The 14,739-nt window shown below is 49.2% G+C and overlaps 1 protein-coding gene across 2 annotated transcripts in view; it reads left to right on the top strand.

Moving 5' to 3' along the window:
* REXO1 (RNA exonuclease 1 homolog) overlaps window positions 1-14,670 on the top strand; it is a 33,258-nt gene extending 18,588 nt beyond the window's left edge. For both annotated transcript variants that reach the window (XM_031604291.2, XM_090126279.1), the window contains exons 6-16: window positions 134-271; window positions 1,238-1,361; window positions 2,432-2,545; window positions 3,656-3,793; window positions 5,358-5,471; window positions 6,073-6,146; window positions 9,339-9,449; window positions 9,815-9,930; window positions 10,083-10,221; window positions 11,982-12,102; window positions 12,674-14,670. In XM_031604291.2, the coding sequence (XP_031460151.2) occupies window positions 134-271; window positions 1,238-1,361; window positions 2,432-2,545; window positions 3,656-3,793; window positions 5,358-5,471; window positions 6,073-6,146; window positions 9,339-9,449; window positions 9,815-9,930; window positions 10,083-10,221; window positions 11,982-12,102; window positions 12,674-12,762 (1,278 nt within the window). In that variant the 3' untranslated portion in view covers window positions 12,763-14,670. The remainder of the gene's footprint in view (window positions 1-133; window positions 272-1,237; window positions 1,362-2,431; window positions 2,546-3,655; window positions 3,794-5,357; window positions 5,472-6,072; window positions 6,147-9,338; window positions 9,450-9,814; window positions 9,931-10,082; window positions 10,222-11,981; window positions 12,103-12,673) is intronic.
* The last annotated feature ends 69 nt before the right edge of the window (window positions 14,671-14,739 follow it).

Here is a 14,739-nt window from a genome sequence, read left to right on the forward strand (position 1 = left end):
ATGATTTGTGTTACTTTTAGCTCTGGACTGATTTTCAGAAAGGAAGTGAATAATGCAACAGAAAATGGGAGTCTCAAGGTGACGTGTTTGTTAAACCCCAAATAGCCTCTTTCTCTCTCTGTCTCATCTCTAGAGCACCAGCTTACAGAGGCCTGTTATTCCCACAGAATTTGGTGCTAAAGTTCCAACAAACATTCGTCAAAGATATCTCAATCTCTTCATTGATGAGTGCCTGAAATTCTGCTCTTCCTCCCAGGAAGCCTTTGATAAGGTCTGTACTGGTGCTTGCTTCGTGTGACTAATGTCTGTAGTACTGTATGAAGCCCTGTGCTTTGGCTGAGACCTTCTAAAATGACAGCAAAACCAGAATATTCTCCTATCCATGTCTCCGTGTCTCTATAGAGAAGGTGAATGTCAAATAATTCCAAACCAGGCAACAGAAAATAGAATTCCACTGGGGGTTTCCAATAGGAAAACCATCTTTCTTTTCATTAGGAGAGCACACAGCATTTTCTTTAAGCCCAGAAGAGGGACTTAAGGGTGTGCATTGTGGCTGAGCTGGACAAAAAGACCCTTTGCTCTGATACAAACACTTCCTACAGTCTGAGCATTCAGTAGAAGCAGGATGGATGCGACTGGCAGAACTTGCTGCCTGTGAACAGTGCAGATTGTAAGGAGCCTTCTGCCAGCAGGGAATATTACAGTAAGATTTCCAAAAACAGAGTTGAGAATCTCATGTATTTCACTGGAAAACTTTGGCTTTGCTATTAGTTGGGCCAGCACAGGGCACTGTGGTGTGTTCTGTAACCAAAACAGATGCTATGAGGATATTTATATTTTTGGTAATATTTTGCCTTTGCAGCTCCTTAGGGAAAACATTCCTATCGCACTCGAGGAATGGCTGCTGTCCAAACTTTTTTTTGTCCAGTTCAGAGCTTTGTCTTTCCCTTGTGCTGCCCTTGAAGTGAGGAAAGCAGCCTTTCCCAGGCAGTTCCACAGTGCCCTGTTAACCTAAGGGAAGGTTTTATACAAAAATGTTTCTGGAGCATCATTTAAAATATGTTTTTTCTTGGCAGCCCCAAGATCCAGTATATATTAGTGCTGTGACACAATTATGTTTTGGAGTCTGGTACTTGGATTCTGCACTTCAAGATGCAAATATTTCTTTTTTTTCCCCAAATTTTCCCAAAGCAGCAGTGGGAACAGAGTACATGGTAACGAATTGCACTGTTTGCAGGCTCTGGCAGAAGAGAAGGTGGCTTATGAACGCAGCACCAGTCGCAACATCTACCTGAACGTGGCAGTGAACACCTTAAAGAAGCTCAGGAGCCTCGTGCCCAATTCCCCCTCCAGTACGAACAGTACGTACCACGTTTGTGGTTTAATAAGGAGCCTTGCTTGGATTAGAAGCCACGGAGAGAAACTTGTTGAAAAGACAGACCCATTTCTCAGAAGCATTATGCTGAAAGGCAAACAGCTCCAGTTAGCTTTTTATAGTCTGGCAAGCTTTAATGGGCCTTCAAGAGGCGAGTCCTGCAATGCTTTGTTGGCTGTCTGAGTCTAAATGGAGATAATGCCACATGGATTATTTTTTTTTTTTTAGCACAAGTTCTTTAAAATGAAAAGCCTTGCTAATGGAGTAACTTTCACATGATACCTTCAAAGTGATAGACTCGTCCATCACCGCAGAAATCTGTTACACACATTAAGCTTCAAGAGAGAAACGAAGAGGGTTAAGACATTTCATTATTGGCTCTCGAGAGGGTACATTAAACAATCAATTTGTGCTGTTCTTGTGAATTTTTTTCTCCCAGTCTCTTCCCTTTTCTCCCCTCTGTCTTCATTACCTTCTTAGCCATTAGTCAGAGCGGCTGGACTTGGGAGGCTGGCCTTTAGGAGAGGGCTGCCAGTTAATGATTACTAAAAAGCACCTATCTGCCATTATCTGATGTGCTGAGCACACTCCAGAGCTCCGAAGGCTTTTCTGAAGGAAGGTGAAAGATGCAGTGTGGGAGTTTGGCCTGTGGGCACCCAACAAAGCTGCATCGCTGCAGATGGGTCGAGTTGTGTCTGTGCTCAGCCCCACTCTTTGCTCTCACTCAGGATGGCAGCTTGGTGTGTGCAGTCAGCAGGTAGAGCTCCCAGAGTCTCCTGGGGAGCTGTAAAAAATGTCCTTCTCTGCCCTTAAAAAGTTGCAGCGGGCTGACTGTGCAAGCAGAAAGCTCCCTGTAGTGCTGGAATAAGCTAGGAACACTGCACCACTGTACACATGCATTCTCTGCTCCAGAAATCAGTGAGAGGATAAATGCAGTCCTCTGTTTGCCTGTGTGCTATGCCCAAAACTCGAGGGCTGAAGTCACTTACTCTTCTAGAGTTGTATCTGAGTATTTCATCTCTGTCCTGTTCTGCTTCTTCCCTCTTGTTGCTGCAGAAACAAGTAACAAGAAGGTGGTGTCCCATGAAGCTGTGCTGGGAGGGAAGCTTGCTGCTAAGACCAGCTTCACCCTAAACCGGTCAGGGAGCTTGAAAGCAGAGGATTTAACAGGTAAGACCCTGCTCCTGCAAAGCTGTAAGCTGGAAATTATAGCTGGAGGTACAACACACTGACTGGGAATAGCAGGACCTTGCTGATGCATGAAGAGCTTTGATTTATCTGTGGGGCTGAGTTATGAGTTATTACCTGACTGCAGCACGGTGCTGATTAGCACCTTTCTTGCTTCCCTGCTCTGGGCTGTGGGTTTGCTGATGTTGTCCGTGTGGCTTTGATGTAGTGTTGGTAGCTGTTCAGAACTGTTTCTTGTGTTTTGGGTATTACTGACTCGTGGCTTTTTTTCTGTCTTGATTTTACTTTAACTTTCCTCCCCTGAAGGATTACTTTGTGGTGTGCCCGTCAGATGAAAGGCAAACGTGCTGATATCTCCATCTGCTCTGCAGGGCTCATTTTCACATTTAGGAATGTCATAGTAAGGTCATGTAGTAGCCAAAGGATTGTGCCACAAGCATTATTCACTTTGGGTCAAATTGTTTATGGGTATTCAGGCTGCCAAGAGATATGGGCAAATTGCTGAGGAGATCAGAGAAGAGACAGGGATGCCACGGAGCAGAAGGAATTGACGTGAGGAAAGCTTGAAAGGGCCCTATAGCTCATCTAAGCTACATCAAAGGGTGCACAGCAATATTGGAGGGGTTTAACACAGCACTGAAAGAAGAGCTATTGAGCAGAGAAGTTATAACTGCTCTGTGGAGTGAAACAGTCAGAAATCAACAGCAGGAAAAAGCTTCTGATAAGGAGTTTTTTAGCTAGCTGCAGGCAGCCTTTGAGGAGTGTTCTGTGGGCTGTGTTACAAACGATCAGTTAAAGCATAGTGAACATTACAGGCATGAGGCTTCCCTTGTTTTAATAATCTTCAGATGCCTGAAGATGGGGCCCTTGGGAGGAATTTCAGTCCTGCTTTCCAGATTGGCCAACCTAGTGCTGGTTTTTGGGAGAGGTGGCAGTCAGCTTGTGCCGCTGTCAATAGTGAACAAAGGCAGTTGAAAGTAAAGTGTGAATTGGAGGAGTTCCTGCCAGGTGTTTTGGTGAGGCAGAAAAGCTTAACAGAAAACAGCACCTGCTTCTGTGGTCTGGCTTTATTGTTGTGTTTGATACGTGCAGGAGCTGCCCTGTACCGTCGACTGAAGGAGTATCTCATGACTGAGGAGCAGCTGAAGGAAAATGGTTACCCCATGCCCCATCCAGAGAAGCCAGGCCGTGCCGTCCTCTTCACAGCAGAAGAGAAGAAGAGCACTGACTGTAAGCTGGGCTGTTTCATTCTGCAGTCTTTGCTGCCCGTGTCTCAGGTGGGGGGAGGCACCTGTCCTACGTGCAGCACGTCTTTTTGTATCGAGATGTTCTGCTCTCAGCATGGAGCTGCCTTTGCTTGTCTTGCCACATGTTGTGCAGCTGTTCAACTAGTGCAGGTTTAGGATTTTTCACTTAGACAAACTCCAGCCCTGTTATGGTGGTGGGGAGGAGAAGCTCCTCATCAGCACCTGGTGATGCTCTCCTCTTCCTGGGGAAGGATTTTTTTGGGTCTCTGCACACAGCTTGCTGTGATGGTGCCACAGTGTAGCACCAGTCTGGGTCGTGCCGTGCTGCCAAAGGCTGCACAGTTTTGGTGTGCTTGTTAGACAGTACTGGGCAAAGTAGTTTCCAAGAGCCCTTTTTGCAACTAGACAAAGCATTTGTCAGGCTTCCCCTGGGCAGGGTGGGATCCTCCTGTCTGAATTTTCCAATATCCTGCAGCAGGACTGATGCTTCTCAGAAGCTGAATGGAGCAGACTGTGATGCAGGAAGGGTAAAATATATACTTAAGGTACATTTTGAGGTGCCTTGTCAGGCTCCTCTGAGCATCTCTTTGGAGAGACATTGCTGAAGTGTGTTAAGTGCTCATCCATGTTAACACCTTGTGTCTACATTTGTCCTGTGGTTGCTGAAGCAACCTTTATGAAAGCTCTCTTACATTAACACTGTTAAGTACCGTATTTGTGTGAGCCCTTCTCTTCAGCTAGAATTGTGTACAGCAGCTGGCAGGCTGAGATCATGTTGCTGATTCTGCTTCTCTAGTTTCCTACAGATATTTTAGGATTTTTGAGTTTTTTCTTCTTTCTAACCAGTCTGCTAATGCTCTGACCATGGTCAGCAGATGAAAATGGACCAGACAGGTGTTGTGCAAAGCAACAGTGTGCTAGAACTCAGGGAATTGCTGGGAAAGCAGGTGCATGACAGTCACCTCCTTTTCTGGGGTGTTTTGCATTTCCCTTCTTTGAATTGTGGGCACTACTGAGAGTGCAGGTGGCAGGAGGCAGAAGTCCCTACTTGGAGGGCTGCACTGTGCTGTGTGTTGTAGGGAATCCCAGCAGAGGAGCTGTACCCGTGGGGAACTTGAACATCACTTGGAAGTGTCACAGCCCCCTGGAAACAAGGCCTCATGAGCTCCAGTGTCCAGAGAATGACTTGTTTATCCTGGTTCTTGAAATGACTGTGTTGGAGCATGACATAGTTTGCTGTGGATGGAGAAAACACAGAAAGAGTGAACTGTTAGAGCAAATGTTGCACATCAAAACCAACAGGCAGCTTTACTTTTGGCTCTAAGAAGTGGTTTGGGGTGAATTTTGCAGGACTGCATTTTAGAGGAATTGCTGTGTCTTCGTGGGAGTTTGAGAAACCATATTTGGCATCCTTTTAATTGGAAATATTTGCCTTTTTCAGTGAGGTGTGGGGCTTTGAGGAGTGGGATGGATCTACTGGTGCTTTGGCCACGTAGAGCAGGTACAGGATTTGCAGCAACCTGACTGACTTCTCTCTTCTCTTGAAGCCTCCTGCAGGATTTGCTGTCGCTGTGGCACTGAGTACATGGTCTCAGCCTCTGGAAGCTGCATCCGCAAAGAGGAGTGTGTCCATCACTGGGGGAGGCTGCGCAAGCAGAGAGGTACATCTCTCAGGGAGGGCTCAGCTGCGTGCTAGATGTGCTCTAGATCCCCAAATGTCTGGGGCTGGAATTGCTGTGGAACGTTTTGTGGCTCTGGAGCTTGTCACTCGCAGGTTGTGGCAGTTCCTAGTTTTGTCACTGGGTGGCACAGGCTTGCAAAGAGCTGCTGAAGAGTGGTGGAACAGTCCCTAAGATGTGACAATGGGGCTGGAACAGAGGTGGTTATTTCAGCTTTAAAAAAAGAAAAAGATTAAGGGAACAACAAACTTCCTGTGTCTTTTGAGAAATAAATCTTCTAGGAGACCTGAGAGCACAAGGCCTCTCTTATTGCCTGAGGGGGTTCACTGGTCTGGGATCAACTCATTTGCAGCAAGATGCTAGCCTAGTTTGAATGAACTCTGTAGTTTTCTGCTAAAGCATCCATGGTCAGTGAATCTTAAGCCCCTTAGGTTGCTAATCGTGAATCCATACTTATTTTTCCTCTTTTACTTGATAAATTATTGTTTCTGTGCTCATCCAGGACACCTTTGCACTTGGGAGCTAAAGTTTAGGTCTTGCTGAGGGAACTTTTCTCTTTGACTCTTAACTCATGCTCTTGCAGTGCCGGGTGGATGGGAAACTCATTACAGCTGCTGCTCAGGAGCTGTGGGTTCAGCAGGCTGCCAGGTTGCTAAGGTAAGTTGTTGAGCAACACCTTTTGATTCTTAATGACATTTGTCCTCTGCATGCAGTGGTATTGGATTCCCTTGGGGGTGTGGAGGGGAAGCAAGTACTTCTTAAATGTCTTTTGCTACACAAAGGTAGGAAAATGAAGTGTTTGGCAGGAGGGAGGATCACAGCTGTGTGGAGCTGAGGTGGTTTCCATTTTACAAATGCAATTTTTTTTAGCACTTTTCCAAGCAAAATGTAAACATGTTTTAAATCTCCCAGCAAAAGCTTGGATACAGACTTCTTCAGGAGGGAAACAAGGAAGAAGTGAGAAATAAGGAAATTCCTTTTAAGGAGCAAACTCAGGGCTCACTCAGTTTCAGAGTGTGCCAAAACCTTTTTCCCATTTCTTTTTTTCCCTCCACATCCCTGTGTCAAGGTAACCATCTGCTGCAGGCCAAATCCTCTCCCAGTTTTCCATATACCACATGTCCTTTGTTGTGTTGAGGAGGAACTTTCCCAAGGAGTCTGTTGTAACCCATGTACTGCTTCTCTTCAGGAAGGTGGGGAAAGGGTCACAGCCTTAGAAAGCAGAGTGAAAAACCTGTTCAAGACTGGAGTTTTGGCCCTTTGATCAAGCTGAGCGGTGTCTGGGACACCTTTGCACAGTGCCTTTAATTAGACACCAGCCTGGCACATTTGCATTTGCCTGTGCTGTGGTTTGGAAGTCCCTGGGCAGTACAGGGCCAGCAGAGTGGCCTGCAGTTTCTGGAGAGGTGTGTGCCCTTATTGCTGTGCCAGCAGCTAGAGCTGGGAAGTGAACTGTAGGGCAAAATTCCAGGCTTATCAAAATAGAAAGAACAGTCAGCACGCAGGCTCTAAAAGCCTGCCCTGCCCAGCCTGAAGTATGGAGGGGATCACCCATGCTGCCACTTCTTTTTCTTTTTCATTAGGAATTAGAATCTCTTTTTAATCAGTATTCCAAAAAAAAACAAACCAAAACAAAAACGAACCTCCCCACAAATACCCAGCAGGGAAGTCAGGAGAAATTGATGAGGCCATAAAACATGACTTCTCTGCATGTTTTTGCGTGGCTGTTGTAGACCATAAAACCTCATGGCCTTTTAAGAAACATACAATCTCTCTAATAGCCTCTTACTCAATGAAGCATGCCACCAGTGCTCCAGGGCGCAGCCATCCTCTCACATCTGCCTCCTCGTTGTTGTGCTGCCAGAGCCTGCTTCATTCTGGCTTTCTTGGGTTTCTCATCCAAATGAATCTTTCAGGAAATTGAGGGTCTGAGTCCCCAGCCTGCTCAGGATGGGAATATGCAATGAGATTTTGGGATGTTCGGGCTCCCAGGGAGCACAGCATCATTCAGCTTTGAAGGAGGACATTGAAAAAGCAATTGATTATAGTAGGAAACTGCTCTGAGTTACTGGACGCATAGCTGGCTATAGGAGAGCACATTTAAGAATGACTCTGGGTTATGCTGCAGTTAGGGACTGTGGCAGGAGGTGGCAGGAGGGAGCTGTGCATGGAGCCCAGCAGCTGAGCTGCGAGCTGCTGCCTGCCCTGCTGCTCTTTGTTGCAGCCAAGTCTGCTTCCTTCTCAGGTCTGAAGAACAGGAACAACTTTTTTGCCTTTTTCTCAGTGGTGAAGAACTGGACAGTTGTAGAACATCAACCATTGTAGAAAAACACCTGATTTGTTATTTTGGTATTTATTTTTTCTTTCACTGCTTGGTTACAGTGCAGAGGGAGGGAAAAGATGAAGCTGGAGGGGAAGTAAATAGTTACTATTTGTTGGCCTGGTTGTGTGCTCTACTCATCTATTCATCGAAACAATCAGATTTGTGGGCACAGATGCAGAATTGCTGAGTGTAGCCTCTTGCTCCTGCAGCCTCTGAGCATTGCTGGCTTTGGGTGCAGGCAGAGATCAGCTCAGTGTGCTCCAGCTGCCTCGTTGACTTCCAGTGATGCCGTTCTCTGGACTCTGGGAGTGCCCACAATAATAAAGTGCAAAAATGAGGCACGTCCCCATTTTGGATACCCCTCTGCCTGCAGGTTTCAGTCTACTGCTGCCCCAGTTTGTCCTCTGCAGCCTTCATCCTCAGATGTTGCCAAGTGTGGTTTGGTCCCTTGCAGGGTGAGATGAGTGAGAAGCAGGAAGGGGGAGGCTGAGCACACACTGTGATTATGCACCACGGTGTTGAGATCTGGGTATAAACAAAACCTGAAAAACAATCAGACTGCTGGGGAGTTAAGCAGAGGGCACGGCACTGCAGGGTGTGGTGCAGCAATTCCATCTGACCTGAAACCACCTAAGTGGGCAAAAGGGCAGCAACGGCCTCTGCCCTATGCTCTGCTGTGTGTTCCTGTTTTCTTGCAGTGGGGCAGGACACCAGAAGGCTGTCAGCAGCAGCAGGACAGGCTGAGTGTGATCTGTGGCTGTGCACGGAGCAGGAGAGCACCTCTTGAAACAGCAGCTCAGCCCTGCGGTGGCTCAGGCCATTTGTGAAACCACTGCCTGAGTTTTCCTGGTAGCTCAGGGAGCTTTCCCAGGCTGGAGCATATTGACCTGAGAACTCTAGCCAGGGATGGTTGGAAATGCTCCTTGTTCATTGCACTGAGCACTGGTTGGCAGTAGCTCACGTTGTCTGCGAGCTGCCTGGTTTTGGAATACAGTGGCTTTCATTTGTAGGCACACATTGATGTTTTCTGCCATTTTGTTACCCTGGTTTCTCCTGCCATCTGTGGGCTATGATGTGGCTGACACTAATGCTTGGACAGGGATGTTTGATGTGAGAATCCTGCAGCTGGGCATGCCTCAGCCACGAGCTAAGCCAGGAGCCAGCAGTTAGAGCAGATCCCTGCAGTAACACGGTGTGAGCCTTCCCCAGTCATGCTGCTCTGAACTGAAAGCTGCTGCCATCTCCTCATGCTTAGATACGTGATGCAGTGCTGCTATGTGAGCTGTTCATATGATGCCTCTAGCACTGATCTGACTTAGGAACCAGGTTTGCACCTGGTCATGCTGCTTTTAGGAGGAGCTCCTCAGACCCACTGCTGGACAACCCTTAATCCTCATTAACCTAGAAATCACTCGTAAAAAAAAAAAAAAAAAGCTTTCTTTAAGTGGATGGTTCTTTTGAAATTGAGTTTTTGGTTTCTTGCCCCTTCCTTCCTTCAGTATGCTTCTCTTTGTTTTTCCTTCAAGCAACATGTCCACGACGGGCGGAAAGAGAGCCTTGATGGCTTTGTGAAGACTTTTGAGAAGTTGCCTACGACTGATGGTTACCCTGGAATCTTCGCGTTAGACTGTGAGATGGTGGGTCCCCAATCAGCAGGGCAGCACAGATACAAAATGAGGCTTTTGGATGAAGGCTGTGTCAGAAGGAAAGCTCTTCTCCTCTGCCACCTTCTGTCCTTTCTGTGGACTCTAAATCATAGAGGTTTATGTTAAATTTACATTTAAATTAGCTCTTAGTAGTTTTGGCAGTGTGTGCTTCCTTTGAGGACCACGTGTACCCTTGAGAAGTGGTAGCCAGTTGGTTTACATTGAGCATGGACTGCTGGCTGGCCTCAGTGTGCTGAAGCAGCTGTGTTTTGGGAGCTGCAGCACTTCAGCAGCACTGTAAGCCCGGTGCTGAGGTCGGCACATGTTTGTTTTCATGTCTGCTTTCTTGCTTGCAGTGCTACACTAAGCAAGGACTGGAGCTGACGAGAGTAACTGTGATCAACTCTGACCTGAAAGTGGTGTATGACACCTTTGTCAAACCAGACACCAAGGTGGTGGACTACAACACCAGGTGAGGACAGTTTTCTGCGGGTCAGCACCACTAACCCGGGGGGAATTTCTCGGAGCACTTGGCTGAAAGTCCCATGACCTTCGCATCCTAATGGCTGGAACCTTTTGGGCCCTTCAGTGAGGGAAGCCCTCCTCTCTGTTTTTGCACTGCAGATTCTCAGGTGTGACAGAAGAGGACCTGGAGAACACTAGCATCACCCTGCGGGATGTCCAAGCCGTCCTATTGAACATGTTCAGTGCAGACACCATATTGATAGGGCACAGCTTGGAGAGTGATTTATTTGCACTAAAGGTAATCCGCATGTTTTGCATTTGAGTCTCCCTCTGGTTCTTCCCCACCCTAGTGACTGCTACTAGGAAATGTTTATTTCCAAGCTGGAGGACTCAGGGGTCTGTCTTGTCTCTGAGCTGGTGGGAAGAGGGAGGAGTGGAGGATTGGGTCGTGTGTGTCACTTGTGATCTCAGCACAGCTTCAGCGACCGTCCCCAGGAGGACAGACATCCGTTGGAGAGGTGAATAGAGCAGGGCTGGCTGGAAGGACTGAGCTTCAATCTCTTGTCATTCAGCCACATCTGTTTAGCCAAGACTCCTCCATTGGTGTCAGCGTCTTTTGCCTGGTCTGAAGTTGTGCTCAACTGGGATCTGGGCAGGCTCAGGAATCTGCTGTGCCTTCTGGGTGTCTGCAGCAACTATTGTAGAAGCAGTTCAAGTCTCTTTGTTGCCTTTGCACTTGATTTTAAAATGTCCATGAGATTCTCTGCCATGTTTGCTGGGATTTGTGGCGTTCTTTGATCAAGCTGCTTTGACCTTTCAGTTCTCTTGTTTCCTGCCTGGCCTGCATCTGTCTAGTCCACACATCTCTGCTGTCCTGGAGGGAGGGCTGTGTTCTGAGCACAGATCCTAGGGGGCTTGGCTGAGGTCACTGAGGAAAGCATGCAGCAGCAGGAACCAACGTGTAGTCAGTGCTCATGGGCCTTCATCCAGCCATCCTTTATCACACGGCTTTGGTGGCCAAGCTGTGACTGCCAGCCCACAGTGCTGGTTTGGAAGCAGGAGGTTTTAATGGATGCAAAGTGCTTTACTTCTCAGTGGCACCCTTTACCCCGGCCTCTCAGAGGGTTCATCGCCATCATAAAAAGAAATTATTTACAATTTTATCAGCACAAGATGACTGTGTTGGCCTTACAGAAGCGTGGCTTTTTCCCAGCATGGCAGGCTCTGCCAAGAGAATGAAGCTGTGAGCGATGCAGCAGTGTGACAGGCAGTGCTGTGTCAAGTCGTAATGTCTGAAGGCTGTGGCAGTAAAGTCGACATCTCACTAATGGCCGTGGCAAGCTCCAAATGGTGATAGCATTTCAATTTTTATTTAAAGCTGTATTATCCTGCTTCCTCAGTCTTCCTGATCTACATAAGTAATTATCATTGCGCCTGGGTGGGTGCCAAACTTGACTGCAGTCTAAGGGAGATTATCCATAATGTTGGCAGTTTTACACTCCGAAGAGCGTAGCAGGTTGTTTCTGTTAAGCTGCAGCTGTTTGCAGGCACTCACAGAGCTGGGCTGTGGAACTATTAATGAGGGAGCTAGGAACTGTCACGCTACATTAGCTGGTGCTGGGAAGAGTTGAGGGAAAGGATGGGATTGTCAGGGTCTCATCTGAGCCGTGCCACGTTGAGGATCACAGAGCTGCCTTTGGGTCAGATTTCCCTCTTGCACCTCAGGCCGTGGCACTGAGGATTAACCTGTCCTGGATTTGAGCAGTGCGATCCAAAGCAGCGCTGTGTATCTGCTGCTTTGAGTGTGCAGGCAGGCAGGGCTGTGAGGGCGTGTGTGCTGGCTGGCACAGCTTTGAGACTTGATAGGCATGCAGCCTGTGAGGGGTTTGCTTCATTCAGAGCCTCCTGCAGGACTGGTTGGGCCGGAGCTGCACAGGAGAGCTGCGTGGAGCTGAAAGGTTGACCGGAAGATTGCGTTAATATGGTTAATCCTAAGGAGTGCCCATCTGTGTGGGAGAAGGAAAATAAACAAGGTTCTTTCCTGCTCCCTCCCTCCAGCTTATCCATGGCACAGTGGTGGATACTGCGATCGTCTTTCCCCACCGCCTGGGCCTGCCTTACAAACGGGCTCTCCGCACGCTGATGGCCGACTACCTCAAGCGCATCATCCAGGACAACGGTGAGAGCGAGGAGGGGCTGAGAGCATGGCCTCGTGTCCCACCCCACCTGGCTGCTGTCCCTCGGGCCTGCCTGCCTCCTGCCCTGCTCTCCGCAGGCCCTGTCCTCACTCTTTTGTCTGCCCTGCAGCTGTGAATGGGCCCACGTACAAAGCCTGTGCCAGAGTTTCGGTTTGAACCCTGTGAAGCACTTGCTGCTTCCCTCTGTGCACTACGTGGGAGGCAGAGGAGTGGTGTGAGAATGCCAGAGGCAGCTCTCTCAAGGCCATGTCAGGCTCTCCCTACAAACTGACATTGACCTTTCTGTCTTCCTTGAGCACAGTGTAGTGCTGGGCAGGAGCCTTACAGCCTGCAGACAAGCAGTGCTTCAGGCCTTAGTTGAACCAGGCAGAAGTCCTGCACCCGTGTTTTGTTCAGTGGAAACTTTTCCAAATCCATCACTGTGGTTCACTGTGATCACAGCTGGGCTTGCGCTGCTGTGTGAAGGGCAGTGGGGAGGTGGAGTGGGGAAACAGGGACCAGGCTGCCCTGTGCAGCACAGGGTGTAACTGCTGTCCTTGTCTCTGTCCCCAGTGGAAGGACACGACTCCAGCGAGGACGCCAGAGCTTGCATGGAGCTGATGATCTGGAAGATCAAAGAAGACTCGAAAGTAAAACGATGACCTGCGCTTTCTCTCCCTCCTGTTCCTTCTCCACCTCTTTGAAGCAGTGCAATAAATGCTCAGAGTAACACTGTCCACCCGTACGCAGCAGCATGCTACCCCAGACTCCCCGTGCACTCGCAGGTATCTCATGGACTGCTGGTGGTGCAGCTAACGGCACCAGCTGGCTGCCTGCAGGTCCCTGTGTCCACATAGTGGCTCTCGGACCCTCTTTTCTCTGCCTGAGAGGTACTCTGTGGTACAACAGTTGCCCCGTAGGCATGGCAAGGTGGTTCTGAGCAGCACAGCTAGAGGGAACTCCGTGGTTCCTCGGAGAAGCTTGTAGAGGTAGGTTGGATACGTGCAGAAGGATCTTTCTGGTTCAGTTCAAGGTAGATTGTTACTGTTACTTTTTTTCCCAAATGTAACTTAAATTGCTTTTGTAGTCCAAAGCAGTTATCTTCCTGCAGAGTTGGGAGAGGGGTGGGAAATGAAGTAGAGTTGGGCAGGAGGCTGTAAAGTGGATTCTGTAGCTGATGTATGAGCAGTGAGCAGGGGATGGCGAGAGCAGATCAGGCAATCCTTTGTGATTCAGTGCTGACCCACTGTGCAGCACAGCCAGAGCTGCAGTGAGGAATGCTTGTGGAGCAGCAAGGTGGGCTCAGGGAGCTCCCTGCTGAGAGCTGGGTGGCTGCTGAGTGCTGGCAGCCTGCTACTGCAGGCTGGGCGAGGGAGAGCCCTGAGTGTCAGGCATTGCCTGGACCTCAGAGAGATGGAGCTGTGATGGGATGTGCCACAAAGAGATGTGAGGGCTCCAGGGCAGGAGCTGCACTGAGGAGGGCAGCAGTGAATGCAGACACTGCCACAGGTCGGTTGGGCCGTCCTTCCCCTCACCCAGGCTTCCCCTTTGAGCTGTTTGGGAGCAAGGTTTTGGGGAGGACCTGGGTGCAGAAGGGTGGCCCTGAATGGTCCATGCACATGTACAGAACTCCCTCCTGGTCCATCTCTGATGGCAGGGACCCGATACGCACCAGAGCAAAAGCAATAGATGGAAATGCTCCTTTTTTTTTTCTTCTTTTTTTTTTTTTTCCGACTAGTTTACATGTTGGGAGCTTTCAGAAAAGCAGAAGCCTCCCCTGTTGTTGTGTCAGGCTCCCCGGGACAAAAGCAGTGGTGTCTGTTGTGCACAGCAGTGGATACCCCTGGCTGCTCGCTCTGCATTCCATCCGCTGGCTGGCAGTGGGGGGGTCCCAGCCTCTTTTTCCCCCCACTGGAGCCGTGCAGCTCCTGCTGCTCCCCTGATGCTCACAGGCCAGAACACTGCCCTGCCCTGGCAGCATTGCAGCCGTGGGGCTTCCACCTGCAGCCATGCTGGGTGCTTTCCTCCAAGCCTTCTCCCCTCCCCTGCAGGGAGCAGCGCTGTCCACCCAGGTCCAGGGAGAGACAGTTCAGAGCTTCTTCACCAGGGAGGGAAGCTTTCTCCTGCTTTGCCTTTCCCTGGTTTATCCCGTTTGTCTTCACTCCTGGTGGCAGCAGAGCCCTCCTGAAGCAGCTTTCCCCCAGGGGAGCCATCACCCCACCCCAGTGGGGTTGCGTCCTTCTGGGGGCTTCACCCCGTTGTCTGCACTTGGGGAGGGCACAGCATCTCTGCAGTGCAATCAGAACCCAGAGAGAGGGCTGTGGTCATTCCCATGCACTGGGAAGGAGATGGGCACTACTGGTGTGGGTGAGAACTGGAGCCTCGTGTTGTCGTTGCTGCCCCATAGCGAGATGCTCCTGGCGCTGAGCAGCCCCTGAGCCCCCAGCCCTGGGGGGGGGAAATGCTGTAAAGCAGAGGTTTGTGGCTGCCCGGAGTCGTTTGGGATGTGTATAAATGTTGTAACCTGTCACTTTTTTGTAATTGTTTTTAATAAAAGGGTGTTGACTAGATGCACGCTGCCCGTCTGCCTCTGCTTTACCTCCAGGTGGGGCCTGGAGGTGCATCCCTGGAGCATCCCT

The sequence above is a fragment of the Phasianus colchicus genome, chromosome 28 (genome assembly GCF_987193195.1).
Source record: "Phasianus colchicus chromosome 28, bPhaCol1.hap1.1, whole genome shotgun sequence".
NCBI classification, from domain to species: Eukaryota; Metazoa; Chordata; class Aves; order Galliformes; family Phasianidae; genus Phasianus; species Phasianus colchicus.